Genomic DNA, 15,566 nt, shown 5'->3' with positions numbered 1-15,566 from the left:
TCAGAGACAAGCTGTTACAAGCCAATGAACCTGTCAGCAACACCTACATAATATTATAGGAAGACCACATATCCGATTAGATGACGCAGTTTCGCTGCAGACGCTGAAATGTCGGGCTACGTATCAATATGAGAAAATGATGCTGTGCGAGTATGTAAAAACCAAGAAATATTCTAGTCAACTTTCAGTACCTAGCAGTTTCACATTCCTTTTAATAAAAAAATCTAAAGATTCCCAAAAATTACATACACAGCTAAAGACAACAGATGGAGCTTGTTCTGACCGCCCTTTGAACTCACTGACTGTGAAAACGAATGATGACTGAAAATCTTATGTATAGTAAATAATATACCAAACAGACAAGTTTCTACACCAGTCTTAAAGTCATTCACCACAAGAAAAAAAACTATAGGGACCAAATCAAGCAGTATTAATAAGCATAGAACCTAAACAACCCCTTCAAAGACAAAATCTTTTTCTACACAGACAAATCTTTCCATTTGCTTCTCAACAGCCATTTTCTTTTAAGAAATCTGGAACGTCGATAACACCTATGAATCAACGTCCTAATTCCTCGAGGTTTTGTTTGGACTAGACCGATATATCATTGGATCAAATTCAGTTTAGCTTTTGATGTAAGGAAAGCACATCAGTAATATAATTCTCAGTATCAAGTGTGGATGATGCCAGAGGTATGAGGAAGAGCAACCTGTTAGTACTAATCGATGATCAATAGGGCAGCGGAATATTTACAAATCATTATTTCATTATGCATATCGTGTTAATATGTGCGCTTTTATAGGGCGCTTGCTCTGCAGTGAAATTCGCGAAGATATTGCAAATTAGTGTATTAGAAGTACATTTGCAATATTGATTGCATAATAAATGAATGACAATGATTCTTTTCAAACATTCTATCAACGAACCTTTTATATAAACAAAAGGTACAAATCATTCGGAGGAGTAGGTAATAAAGTTCAACGCCCCAAAACTATAAAAAGCATTTTTTTTACTACCCTAATCCATCCCACCATACATTATCATAAGCATACAACAAACACTTGCATATTAAATACTCATAAAAAAAATTGCCCAATCTATAAAACTTTTGTTAGTAAACAAACAAAAGTGAGACGTTATTTTCAGTCAGCACGCACTGGTTGAAAAGTATGGTAAACATTAAATGCTCATTTCAGGAACGCAACTGTTTGTATTACATAACCCAGTAAATGGGACGATGGGTTGCCCATACTATTTGTGGTATCTTCTACAAATATGACCAAACAGTCTGGTAGAGGCATGCTTTTAAATTGCACAGTTTCCGTACAAAACGGACCGACCTCAATGCTGACTTGAAATTAATCTTACTAATAAGTGACGAATATTAATGATACCTATATGGGCTTTCACTTCAAGATATATGCAAAATTACCACAGTGTGGTCAAATCTTATAATTTCTCTGTAATATAAAGGATTCTTTGCTCAACATCATCATCATCATCCTCCTTTCCTTACCAGCACCTTTTATTTATCAGCATGGCCTGATAAATAGACCGATGGCGATGGTAAAATTTTAAGTGTTCATGCGTTAATTCAATAAATAGATTTTGAACGTATACCCTAATTTTGATCAAAGGCTTATTAGGAACTCCTTCACCCAGATCACTGAACTTCATATGAGAACCTATACCTACCTTGCAGTTTTGGTATAAAAAAAATACAAAAAGAGTGTTCACAACACCTACAAGAATCGCGATTCCTTGTAAGTAGGGTGTTTGCGAAAGACCCATTTTCTACTTGGACTGAATTTGGAAAGAAAGCTTGTTATAACAAACATGTACCATAACACGCCTTCTGTTCTTAAGACAAATAAACAAACACCCGGAAAAACTGCCAAATGATTTCTGCTTCCTCATTGCAAGCCTCAGCTGAGATCTGAGATCACCATGTAAATTATCACAATTCGTCCATATTGCAGATATTTCTCCGTGCAAGTAATTAACGTTTATTATCGCGTGTGTCAAGGTTATCACTCATTAGATCATTTGCAATTCGGGTGTAATGAGTGTGCTTATGACGACGAGCAGAAATAAACAAGGCGCCAATATTATGCGATGATTGCACTTTGGACTATTTTTAGGTGTTCTGTAGCGATTGTATGACATAATGTCTATCTTATATCGTGGCAACTGGTAAACAAACGATTTTTGAGGATAATGCCTCAGCAACAATTAAATCTATGAATCAGGAGTCATCATCATCTATCAAATTAACCCCACACGGGTCACCTTCTACAAAGACACATACTTAATATTGTATGCAGTATAACGGATATTTTTCAGTCTCAAATTTTCCTGTTTTTGAAATCATGAAAGCCGAAAAGGCCACTTTATTTATCGCCAAATGAGTTCTCATCAACATGAAAATTCACATCAGTGTCGCTACAAATTTTACATATTGACCTCAGAATTCCACGTGGCACCGGACAGCATGTAGTTATTAACCCGCTACCGGGGAAAGGGGGTGGGGAGGATATCAAGTGGGGGGATATCAATATCGATTAACTTAGTGTACAGATGAGGTATGAGTAATATGAGTATAACGAGGTTGCAACAGGCGTGGCAGACGCACGCTGCGCATATGAAACCAATTACTATTACTTTGTGATAGAGTACATCAAAGCGTGTCAGGTTGGTTAACCTGCTTTGTATAGACGGGTATCCGCCAAATATATCGATTTTTGAGCCAGACAGCTAGAATGATTATGAATATGAGTTAGATAGAAATAGTCATCGAAACGAATGATTGTTTTAAAAGATCTTGTTTATGGTTGTTGGCTTTTAACCACTTGGTTGTACTGATCGAATACAAATAATAAGTATTGTAAATCTTCTTCTTTCTCCTGCCCTGTTCCCAAATTTTACTTGGGGTCGGCGGAATATGTCATTTTCTTCTTCAAATAATAAGTATTGTAAATAGCACACTATATTAAGTCACGCAACTTCAATAAAGTTATTCGCAAAAGAATTCTCTACCAATGAGTTGAATACATTAAATGAATACAACCGAGGAAAAGAAAATTCATATTGTGAGAAATAAAACTTCGAACGATGAAGCAATGACATTATTCTGCAAACTTCGTGAATGCCACTAAAGGTGTTATGGTATACAATACGCAAAAACGCACACAATTACACGGAAAAAGTTCCTTTAGAAAACACCTTGAACTTCGAAGTTCAGAATCCGCATAAAAGTTCCAACAACATCCCTCACCTTCACCCTACACTTAGGTAAACTTTCAAGAATCACCGAACAATTTCAAGTTTAGCCATTTCAAACTATTAGATCCAAAAATAGAGACACGTGCTTCAAAATCGAAATACAGACCTCGGGTTTCAGTTGAATGAAAAAAGTAGGCCATAGGGTGCTTTTCAACATCATATATTATGACACTATATCCAAGAAGTTTCTGGACTATTTGAAATACAAAATACTAAGACAGAAACATGAAAGAAACAGGCGGAAAAAAGCGACGGTAATAGCAAATTCGCGTGACTACTGTCATGGCGACGCAAATCAGAATGAAAAGGCACGTGGCTGAAATGTAACCCTACATTTTCAAGAAATGAATCGTTAATGTAATAATCTTAGTCTGTGGTGAAATTTTCCCTGACTTCTGTTTAGATAAACGTACTGGGAATAAGTATAGCTTAATTCAGTGCTCATCGATGGTTAGGAACTTTGAATTCTGTTAAATTCTAAGTAGCAATGAGAGCATGCGGAATTCAATAAAATATTGTCTTAGAATGTCACACACAACATATACTTATAGATACGTAATACCGAACTGGAGCTCTATACAAAAAAAAAACATCTTGAAAGAATCTTTCTCAAAATTTGATAGCTCTCAAATTGTTCCCATTAAACCTATCACCATAGAATCATTACAGGTTTAAGGGAAACAAAAATAAACTTCACATAACAAAGTGATCAAAGACCACTTTACGACATTCTAATGGATCTACAAACTTCAATAGGATATACCTTTGTAACAAGCGTTGTTTGTTTTTCAATCCAAAATATAAATAAAAAAGTTCTACAAAGGTATCTTTGGAAACTGCATACGATCATCCGAAAGATCATCGATGTACAAATTTTTTTTATTGAAAAATAAGGATTGGAAAAACAAGTTTTACTTTAGTAATAATTGCACAATGTTATGATAGGTTTCAGATGACGTAAACGTTTGAAGGTATAGTTCTTTACGAAAATTATACATTTTTAGTTTTTTCAATGCTATTCAGAATCAGTTCTAATTTGCAACATTTCTTTGTGTTTTTTCGTTGATGTTCAGACTGATCTCGAGTCACGTACACGATGTTTCAAAATAAACATGATGAACATTAAATCACAGTCTGAATTAGCAAGTAGGAACTCTATGAAAATGGCACCCTCACTGACCTATTTATCAATATGAATTCCAAACATATGGTACAGTAACAAGCTAGGTATAGTCTTCTATACAAACGAAAGTTATATCTCCTTTCCATCATTACAAATATAAGATGTATCCTAAATTTAAAGTTTTTATGCCTACAACAGAAAAAGGTACATAACAGACCAATAAGATGCTGGAAGAGAAAAATCAATACGGTCAGCCTCCGCTGTGTCTAGACTACAGACACAGGCCGGCGTCCCGAGTAACCTACAAGGAACTTAGGCGCAATGCGGGGAAAGAACCCACCCATATTGCAGGAAATGCATCAAAACTCTACACATGCAATTAAACAACACCAAACTTAATAACAACATGACACATTTATAGGTTAGAAAAGCGGCCGGTGCGATATTAACAAAAATGAAGCAAAATTCACATCGATAAGCAGCACACAGGGAATGACGGAGAAAATAATTTTGGAACAGGCAGGCGGACATATTGAAACTCAATACTCTCGCTCCAGAGCGATAAGCGAACCGCCAGCTAATCCGCTGTTAGTAAAGCGTTCATCTCAAACAGATAAAAAATAGTAAAACTATCGTAAAATCACTACGTTACCGGTAACAGGGAAAAACGTTCGAAGGTCCACAACACTGTCACTTCAAACACCGATATCGAGAATTCAAATTCACTGGATTTTTTTTATTTTTCACGGACGCGTTCCAAATTAGGAATTTGAAAATTTTTCGCGTGTACCGTCGAATGCCGTATACGGTGTGACCTTACCAAGTGAACGTTTCGTTACCGCGCGTTCGGTTGCGATGGTTTGGGAATGTCGGAGCGGCAGTTAGCGTTGGACTGAGGCGGGCGGGCGGATTCGGACGCGTTCGGCTCTATTCGGCCACATTTATATTTAGAATTTGGCTCTCTCCCCGGTTTTATATAGCAGTGAGTACATCGCGTATAAAGCGTATCCGAGATGTATACGTATATGTGGCTATAGCCAGTATATGTATATATAGGAATTACGACTTTTTATTGAGTGGATTGTAAATTTTTGCATACCGTCCGTTGGTGCGGGATGGCCGATATTTCTGGGCGGGCGGGACTATTTTTTGGCAATGTTAACTAAATGTTCACCCACACGCTGCATATAACGAATTCTTCTGATTCTTTACTAAAATAGGTTTTATAAATTATCTGACGTAACTGCTAAATAGTCGGAATAATGTGTGTACAACACACGTTGCAATTATGAAGCCGTAATGTGCTAACAATACCTGCAGACTTACACTTCGGTAGTCCACTTTACCTCTAAGCTGATTACACTGACTAATCAATGCTAATACATCTTAATTAACTCCTGTACATTGGAATGTGGTAGGCAAAGGCAAAAAGGTATATCTTTGCTTTGCAAATTCGTAGGACCTGAGCGTAGGCCCTACGAATTTGGATTTAAGCTTTCAGCATAAACGAAATATAAACTTAGTTCAATGTCTCCTCGTTGCTTAAGAGGCTTCAGGAACACGACTTTCAAATCCTTTTTAGGTCATATTTAACCGCATGGTAAACAAAATGTTAAAAGAAAGGAATAATCAACTCGTAAACAAGTTTCAATTACTAAGCTACCACCACCGTTAACATTATGAAGCTAAAGAGTTTGTATGAACGCTCTGTATCATCTACTGCATTTTTTTTCTCTCATCCTCTCGCCAGTACATAAAGATGAAAAAATATTCATAGTAATGAAAATGAAAATATGAAAACTTTCGAACCTGCTATGTAATGTAGGTCTCACGCTAATCATCGAACAATTCGAACATCAAAAAACTACAATTTCTTGAGCAAACGTTGTTCCATCAATATTGATATACGTAATTTCCTGGTTCGTGGTAAAAATAAGCAATGATAACCTTGTGGTGTTGAGATGTCGCGGCTTTACTGTGTTAATTGTGGTATTTTTTTTATCCAGATAGGACACCCGCAACGGATTAAAAAGTTTTTTTTGTTGTTTAAATACTACAAAAAAAATATACTACTATTTAGCGCAGCAAACGCTACTTGCATGCTATTTTATTTATGGTAACTGAATCGTTTTCAGGACTTCTCAGTAAATATTTTTCTATTGATCTATTGTTGTTGCAATAAAATATATGTATGTACATACTTTCAAAGCCAACAACCTATTCGTTCTGAGGATCGGTATCAGTAATAAAAGGACTTATCTATTTTCCCAATTTTTAGGCACGGTCCTACAGAATTGTATACACCATGTTTCCACTATTTGTCGCATAGCATGCTTGCTTATCCTGTAGTATAAGGATACAGCAACAGATTTGTGCCCCCGCAATGCAGTTCCACTGCGTGCCTCTAATTTTCCACTGCAGGAATTTCTTCGAGTATCCTGCGGGACATTGCGCTTTTCGATAGTTAAATAGGTCGATGCAAGACTTACTTAATTTCATACCAGAAGACAGGAATAAACATTTTTTAAACCCTTATCCTACCATGAATTATTTATTGACTCTTTAAGACTGGAGAGACAAAAACGCAGACAGTTAAATCCGCTTAGTCGTAAAATACCTACGACTAAGACACTCTTTCCCTGCACTTTATTTGCAGTGCCGGGGCGAAAGAGGTGATACGGGTAATTATGCTGTTTTCCAGAAGCGAGTTGCCTCCCGCTCTATGCCTACACTGAAAAAATTATAATTCAAGTGAGATTTTGGCTAAATAACTGGTAGGACGATCGATCAAAAAATTAATGAACTTGGTGCAGTCGGGACGTGGTGACTATCTATATCGTAACATATTCCTCACTGTTCCGTAAGGCAAGTTTTTGAGTGTAGTCCCCAAAATATAGTTATCGGCACGGATATTGAGCTCTCGGCGGAAGAGTGGGGATCGCTTTGCGCACTGTACACAAAAGGCAATAAACCAATAAATCGCTTCTGCACAGGTGAAGGTCAGGGCTCAATATCCGTGTCGATAACTATACCGAGCACAAATACGCGCATGCATGTCGCCAAAGGCTGGGCCAATGAATATTTAGGTTCATTGTCGGCTTTAGTCTATAACACAGAACTTGTATCAGACAAGAGCTACAGTAGCTCAGCTACTAGATCAATTACTTAACGGAATAGTTCTAGACCAAATTATTATTAGTGGCGACTCGCTACTTACTTCAGAACAGTTACTCGTAATTTTCCCATCTTGCCTACCCCTCGCGCACGCTAGCGGCCCGCGAACCGCGTTATAAAAATGGAACGACTTGCGCGGTATTCCGAGCCGTCATTTTGTTTTAGTTAGCACGACCTATCTATGTTGCTATGTTAGTGATGCCAGATGGGGGGGATTCCCCCCAAATTTGGGGGTATTTTCTGTCCACGGGGGATTTTTTGGGGGGAACAATCCTTTGGGGGGATCAGCGGGGGGATTAAAAATTGGCTTGGAGGGAGTTGGAGGATTTTTCGAAAAAGTTTTATGACTGAACGCGACCAAATTACTCACTACTAAATTTGAACGCACCATAGAAACACATACAAAAACGTGCGGAGAACGACGATACTATATTTATTTTGCAGAGAAGAGCTGTTCGACCCATTTATAATCTGGGTCCAAAAGTTCCTCTTAGAGAGAAATTCAAAGAAATAAATATTCTGACTGTTGCCATACATTTTTGAAAATTTAAAGTACGTTCGTAAAAACATATCTAACTTTGTTCAAATGTCTGATGTTCATAGCATAAATACTAGGAATAAACATAATCTTGCTGAACATGCTACTCGCCTCCACAGAGTAAGCAACTCGTTCATGGGTCAATGTATACGCTTTTACAATAAACTTCCCAAAGCTTTCCAATTAAATGTTTTTCTAATCACTGGGGGTTTTTTTTCAAAACACTAACATTTTGGGGGGATTTTGGGTGAGATTTGGGATTTGATTTTTGGATTTTGAATGCTAGATTATCATCTAGCAACACTGGCGGAGCAGGGAGCTCAGTCTTCGTTAAGTCGTCGTGTTGCACACATCTCGAAACTGCCCTGCGTCACGTCTAGTGTACCTAGTGTTATTGCCTAGTGTTCTAGTACCGTTGTAGATCCATATTGTAAAGTGTCTTTTGAAATTAAAGTGTAAAGGTTCTTCTAACCTAACAGACAGACATGTGTAGCTGGGGAGTTTGTTCCGCCACTTCTCCCCAGCCAAAACACATAGGAAGTGGCGAAGGGCGGGCGTTTTGGGAGCTGTCTTTTGTTCTGACTAATTTGAATAAACGTTTTAGAGTGTTTTTAGTTATCTCTTTGTGCGATTACCCTAGCTGGTGTCGGACAATAGTGCCATCCTGATGTTTCGCCTCTATCCGACAAATATATAGATACCTACCTACTTTTTAATATTACTTAGGTACTGCGACTTTCTTATGTTTTTCGAAGTTCCAAATTCAAATGATGGCCAAACATGGTTGTTCACTCAGATCAAAGAAAGTTGCTCATCAAAAACCTATTGTTTAGATTTTTTGATTATGGATCCGGCACAGATATTTGTGTACGAATTTACGTCCCCCTGGGGGACTGCCATTACAGTAATTATCATCATATTATGAACTATTTTGGAAAGATATTAGTAAAAAATAATGTTTTTGATGTCAGAAAAGAGCACAAAAGTGGCGGGCTTTTTTTTTCAGTTTTCTTTAATTTGACATTTGACAAAAGATTGACATAACATGAAATATCACAGACAACAAAAAGCAACAAGAACTGACAAATGGCGAACATTTTAACAGTAGTTTAATTACTTAAATAATTATAATTACAGTCAATCATAAATAATAAGTTATCATAAATATCTGCACAAACCACATTTCTTGCCCGAATTAAAAAAAAAAACCGGTGGAAATCTTAATACCTGAGGCACGTTCCAACCACTATCGAAATGTCTATTTTTGAAGCATAAAGTTTCAATCGTTGTGATATTTTTTTAAACTTTCTTCAATGAGGGTTTTTGAAATTTTTTCTGCCACCTCGTGGACGCCATTTTACGAAACCCTCACTTGCTTCTTATTTTCCTGAATAAAAGTTTATACATCAGTATAATTGATTCTTGATTAAAAAAATGATGCACTAAAATAATAACGTTATGTGTAACAAGGCGACTGTGTTAAGGAATGCTGCATTTCACAGCAATTGCTATTGTCGGTATCTGGAGCGCGCATATTGTCAAACAATATAAACATTGACCAATTTTATTTTGTTACTTATTTACTTTATAACAACACTGTCGTTTTAATAAATACTATTTTTAGACTAGAAAATCTGTTACCATTATGTGTTGTTGACGAAGGGAGCATTAGATTAGCTTATTTACAAATTGCGATAAGTATTTTGCATCGAATAAAAATGTATAACCCTGATATCAATGACTATCAGCTTACTTCCATAATAACAGAGTGCTGCGGAGGTGTAGCGGTTGTTTACTCAGCGCTTTACAAGCCCAACAATCAAAATGTCGCTATCAAAAGATATTTTGTTGACAAAACGAAGGAAAACGCTAGTTTGATACAGGTAAGTACTTTAAAGTTTTCCACTTAGATTACATGCTCTTCAAACTTAATGCAAGTTACAATAAACACTTGTGAATTTCAAGGTTGACACCAAAATATTTGACACCCCCTTTTTTACTATTAAATTCGAGATTATCAATTTCTAGGTCATTCAAGGGCTTCTAAAGGGCACTCCCTCATAAGTCAGATAGAAATAGACATAAATCGAGGCTTGTCTTCATAAAAAATACAGAAACTACTCATTTCTATTATGACCATGGTTCAAGACTCTGCCAATTAAATTGTATAAATTCTTATTCCAAGACATGTAAACTTTCAATAGACTTAAAAGGCGTAAATGAAATAAATAGAAATCCCATATATTTTGGTAATAATAGCATGTCATCATCGTTAATCCTTTTTGTGTGTGATACAGTAAGCCTTTCTTTTTCTTACTTCTCACAGACACAACTTCCTTCTTCTTTGTCAGATGCAATCTCACAAGTGACATTGCAAAATTTCAATTTAATGAATGTACAAAATTATTTCTATTCTCCAGCAAGACATTCTAACAAGAAAGGAACTCAACCATGTGAACATACTGCCATATCTGACCTCCTTCGTCCATGGACGGGAGCTGTACGTGGTGTCACCCCTCATGACGTTTGGGTCCTGCCGGGATATCCTGGACCGGTACTTCCAGGAGGGTCTGCCGGAGCTGGCCTGTGCCATTGTGCTGAGGGACACGCTTCAAGCGCTACAGTATTTGCACAAACAGTTGTATATTCATAGGTAAGTTATCAGAAAAATATAAATGTATTGATAAATGGAGAAATATCCATAATTAATGCAATCAAAGCATGTAGTTAAGTTAGGCATAAATGCACAATATTAATTAAAGTTGTCCAAATTATGAACCCATTATTTTTTAATTGAAAATGGTACCTTTTGTTTTGTCTAATGTAATTAATTATGAAATGGGTGATCAATATTTTACTGTCTGCAATTTTAATGTTTTATTGTCATAGTATGTACTCACAATGTAATGTGAGTTTCCTAGTGTGAGTCATATTGAAATTAATTCAACCTCTAGCTTTGTTAGGTCACATTCAGTACAACATACAATAGACTAAAGTGCCTATATTTAGACAAAGATGACTTGATTAAATAGTCTCCTGGTTCTGCAACATAAAGCAATTGTCATTCTAGATTTTTTTTATCTCTTGAATCAAATAATAAATGCATGTCTCTTTCTCAGAGACTTCTTTTTCTTTCTTTGAGATAAAACTGTTCCCTCAGGAACTGCAGGTTTGCGGGTAATCCAAGAGAAGCAACAAGAATTATCATAATTTGCTACCCTTCTATATTCACCACCTGCCTAATTTACCATCATCAGGAGTGTTCGCGCTAGCCACGTACTGATCGGGGCTAATGGCGGAGTCAGACTGTCTGGTCTGCGCAGCGCCGCGTCGCTGATGGTGCGCGGGCGCAGGCAGAGGCACTTGCACCAGCTGCCGCCGCCTGACTCCGATAACACTAACCTTATGTGGCTCAGTCCTGAGCTGTTGGAACAGGTATGTTAAACTTTTCAGTATGTACTGGAGAGACAGAGTTACTTTTACATTTATATCCACTGGTAATTAAATGCTTGGCCATGTGCGGCTAAACTTAGTTGCATCCTCTTAACTTCGGTTATTTTATCTGTTCCTTAATATTAGGAGCTACGTTTAGGTGCAGCCGCAAACCCATGTGTGAAGAAAGAATGAGAAATAGGTTGGACTCAAATAGGCTGGCTCAGCTAGCTGTTCGATTCAGTTAACAATTTTGGTTTTGATTTGAGATTCATAGATACCATGTGTTTCTCGACTGAAGGATATGGACTTCATTTATTTACTACCCTTATGTACTCTATTATTCACTTGTGTACCACCCATATGTACTCTCTTATATAATTCATTATGTAGGTATATGTAAATTACATCCAGGACAACCAAATAAACCGTTTTAAAAACTGAATAATTTTGCAGAATCTAAAAGGCTACGACGAGAAATCAGACATCTACTCTCTAGGCGTCCTATGCTGCGAGCTGGGCAACGGCGCGGTGCCCTTCGCCGAGGTGCCCACCACGCTGATGTTCACGGAGAAGGTGCGGGGCAGCAGGCCACAGCTGCTGGACTGCAGCACCTTCCCCGAGCCCTGTCTCGATGATACTGAGATGAAGAGTGAGTATATGTTGAGATGAAGTATATGCTGAGATGAAGTATATGTTGTAAGGCTGTTTTATGCCTAGAACTCACTAAGAATTTTTATAAAGAACTTTGACTTTTTGACTTTAAGATGATGGGTTAGTTTTTAGAGGTAACATGGCTGTTTTTTGAAGTTGCTAAACGAAGATTTCTATTGTAATGTAATGAATGAATAATTGTAATGAAATTTTTACTATGCATTGTAAATATTAAATCATATTTTCTGTCTTTTCCGCGATTTCTTCATTGAATCAGATAAGACGCCCAAGACGAGGTTAAGCGCGGGGCACAGCTGTTTTGATGGCCTTAATTACATAATTATTTTTTCAAAAGTTGGTCTTTATCACAAAAAATTTTGGTCAGTGATTTAATGATTTTTCTGTCGCCAGGCATGTACAACGGCGACAGCGGCGTGGGCGACAGCGCGGACGCGGTGTCGCGGCTGCGGCAGGTGTACGCGGGCCGCAAGCTCTCCGACACCTTCCACCATCTCAGCGAGATGGCGCTGCAGAGGTGACCAAGCTATATATGGGGGATGCTGGGGGATTTGTCTGAAGTCGATTTATAGATTTAGGTCTATCATGAAAGAAAAGACTGTTCCTGAAGCGAGATTCCACCAAAATTCTTCACTCTCGCTGACTAAAAATGTGTACGCACCTCATCGCCGCAATACTTTCCTAGCAAATTAAGACAAAATTGAATTACTTATTAGCGTTAAAGCTAGATTGTAATTTTTTTATGTTGTTACCGTATGAGGTCACATCATATAAACAAAAACAAAATAATCTACATCGCCGCGAGTCCACAGCCAGCTAGCTAGTCGAGCGTGCAATTACGCAGACATTTGAGAAATGCTTGCTAGAGCCTGTAGTGGACACCTGTGGAATCGCTTTAAACGCAAACTGACATGGATGAGTCTAGTAAAAGATTAAAAATCTTGATATAATATAATATTAAGTTCTATTGGTATTTCAGGGACCCTGACAAGAGGCCATCGGCGACGCAACTCCTGAACCACCCGTTCTTCAAACAGATCAGAAAGACAGACTACCTGCCCGGTCTCATCGGACGAGTCAAACCTATTAAACCTGATCTTAGTAAGTTTCATATTATTTCGTTTTTATTTATCTTTTGGTTATGTAAACTGTAGTCTTGCTAAGAGCATACTTCGCAAGTTTTAACGACCTAAATCTACTTCCTTTTATCATAAATTTAAGTTCTACGATTTATGTAATTTTAAAGCCGTGTAAGTCGAATAAATAAAATTTAAAAAATATAATTTATAACAAAGTTGGTGAGAAATTAAAGAGCTCAAACTGATATAAAAAATACATAACATACTTAATTTTTGTTGTTCATCAACTTAATTACTTTTTTTGCCGTTTTCTTTATCTTAGTAAAAGACATATTACTAGAGACAAAAAAAATAATCTCACCAGTATTTCACCTTTTATAAGAGGTTTTAACCAATTTATCAATTTCCCTAGATGACATGTCAGCTCTCCTCCTACAAGAAAAGTTATCAGAGATGGAGATTGAGAAGCAAACCGAGTGGGACTTCTAGCGTCACCGACACGACTCACACGACATAACCTCATGCGAGTGTCACTCGCGGTCCTATTGTGCGGAGTTGGTTTCATCTGAATCTTAATAAATTAGTTCTTATTTATTTATATTAAATTCTGGTTATTATTTTTATTGTATTGTGGTGCGTTTGGACTTGGTGAATGGCTCGGTCGTGGCTTGCTCTGAAGTCAGCCATTTAAAACCTCGCGTATGTGCAATATTGGCGGATTGTTTTGATCTCACTTGTAGCTAACTTCGGATTGACAAAGTTATTTGACGAAAACTTAGCGTGTGTGACGTTTGAGTTACAGCCCTTTCATACGGACGCTATGTTCACACATACTTCAGTTTTGCAGTTCAGTTTTCAGTTTTGCAGTTAAATGCCGGTCCCGCAAAACTGGACGAACGATCCAGTTTCAAGTGACAAAACCGAATTGCACAAATCGACGGAAACCGCATTTTGCAGGATCCTGCATGGGGTTTTCTCGTGTGAACACTAGCATATAATATCTTTTGCGATCAAAAGGGATCCTGCAAAAAACTGGACTGCCGTGTGAAAGGGCCGTTATGAGCCGTGAGCGACGTATTCGCTAAGTTTAAACGCACCGCACCATAATGTGTTAAATGTTTCTCGTTGTATGCTAAGTTTTATTAATGCAAATTCAATCATTGAAAATTTGGATCCACTTACCTTTGTCTTTTTATCACATTTTGTCGATGTTACGTGTTCTTAGTATAAAATAATTTCATAATTAGCTATTAATTAAATTCTTGTATAATTATAATGTTATTACTCTTGTCGATTTTCTTGTAAGCACTGACAAAATTTAAGGTTTTATTCTGTGTTCAGATGCAAAACTAAAGTTCGTAGTGCAACAATATGGATTCCATTTGAACCATTCGGATTTCAAAACAAGTCTTCCCGAAAACAGCATACTTAAAATAAAACAAAATAGATTAAATTTAGCTAAAATTAATATTTATATAATATATCGTATTATATTTACAAATATTATCATACTGCCATCGTAATTGCAATAATGTTTAAAGATGACTTTATATTTTTACAAGTGACCGTTAAAATATGTTGTAGTCAATGACGCTAGGAAACTATTATTCGAACACTTAAATATATCAGGAATTATATCTATGACTATTAATTATATAAATATTCATTCTAAATATATACGCTTTATATGCACCGTTGCCATTGACTAAAGATACTTAGAACTCCAAAAAATTACAGCAGAATAGATTTTAAGACATATTAAACTTTGGACGCTACAGAAATTTAGATTGGACGAATTATGCATTTAAGATATAAAGCAAAAACATAACGCATTTTTCTACAAACGAGTCGCCCACGTAGCGCGAAGATTTCATCCATAATTCGACTAATAATAGACAAACTAAATAATTGTAGATGGCAATACTAAATGGTGTTGCCAGCTGTGAAATTAGTTGCACATAGATGGCGCTGTGTTTGTGATAACAATTAAATTATGTGTTTTATTATATCTGTGAAATATCGATTCCTCGCTTATGAAAAATTGACATCGTAAACTGAAAGAATAAATAGAAAAGTAATTTAATATAGTATAATGTTTATCTGTTAGATGGTAGGAGGCGTAGAAGGTTATTTAAACATGAATTTGTAACGTTAATTAAATATAATTATTAGTTCAATTAGACCAGACGTTGCCACTGTGATTATTAAAGAACAATTTATTGTTATAAAGTATGTCTTTTCATTATTTTCCTTTCAAAGTACCTAG

The 15,566-nt window shown here is 36.7% G+C and overlaps 2 protein-coding genes across 3 annotated transcripts in view; one reads left to right on the top strand and one right to left on the bottom strand.

Annotated features, from left to right (window-relative positions):
• LOC110381285 (muscle-specific protein 300 kDa) overlaps nucleotides 1–5,357 on the bottom strand; it is a 187,644-nt gene extending 182,287 nt beyond the window's left edge. Inside the window, exon 1 of one of the 2 annotated variants that reach the window (XM_064037392.1) lies at nucleotides 5,226–5,357. The gene's annotated coding sequence lies outside the window, so the exon portion shown is untranslated. Of the gene's footprint in view, nucleotides 1–5,057 lie in introns of both variants that reach the window. The other variant, XM_064037391.1, reaches the window with a different exon arrangement.
• A 4,269-nt stretch (nucleotides 5,358–9,626) lies between these two features.
• Nucleotides 9,627–15,529, top strand: LOC110382654 (STE20-related kinase adapter protein alpha). The gene is made up of 7 exons (XM_064037585.1): nucleotides 9,627–10,000; nucleotides 10,538–10,770; nucleotides 11,375–11,552; nucleotides 12,006–12,201; nucleotides 12,615–12,738; nucleotides 13,201–13,322; nucleotides 13,713–15,529. Exons 1-7 carry the CDS (start codon nucleotides 9,836–9,838, stop codon nucleotides 13,787–13,789), a joined length of 1,095 nt encoding a protein of 364 aa, XP_063893655.1. The 5' UTR covers nucleotides 9,627–9,835; the 3' UTR covers nucleotides 13,790–15,529.
• Nucleotides 15,530–15,566: the final 37 nt, after the last annotated feature.

Source organism: Helicoverpa armigera, chromosome 13 (genome assembly GCF_030705265.1).
Source record: "Helicoverpa armigera isolate CAAS_96S chromosome 13, ASM3070526v1, whole genome shotgun sequence".
NCBI lineage: Eukaryota > Metazoa > Arthropoda > Insecta > Lepidoptera > Noctuidae > Helicoverpa > Helicoverpa armigera.
Note: the sequence above shows the minus strand (reverse complement) of the source record. Positions and strands in the feature narration are given on the sequence as shown.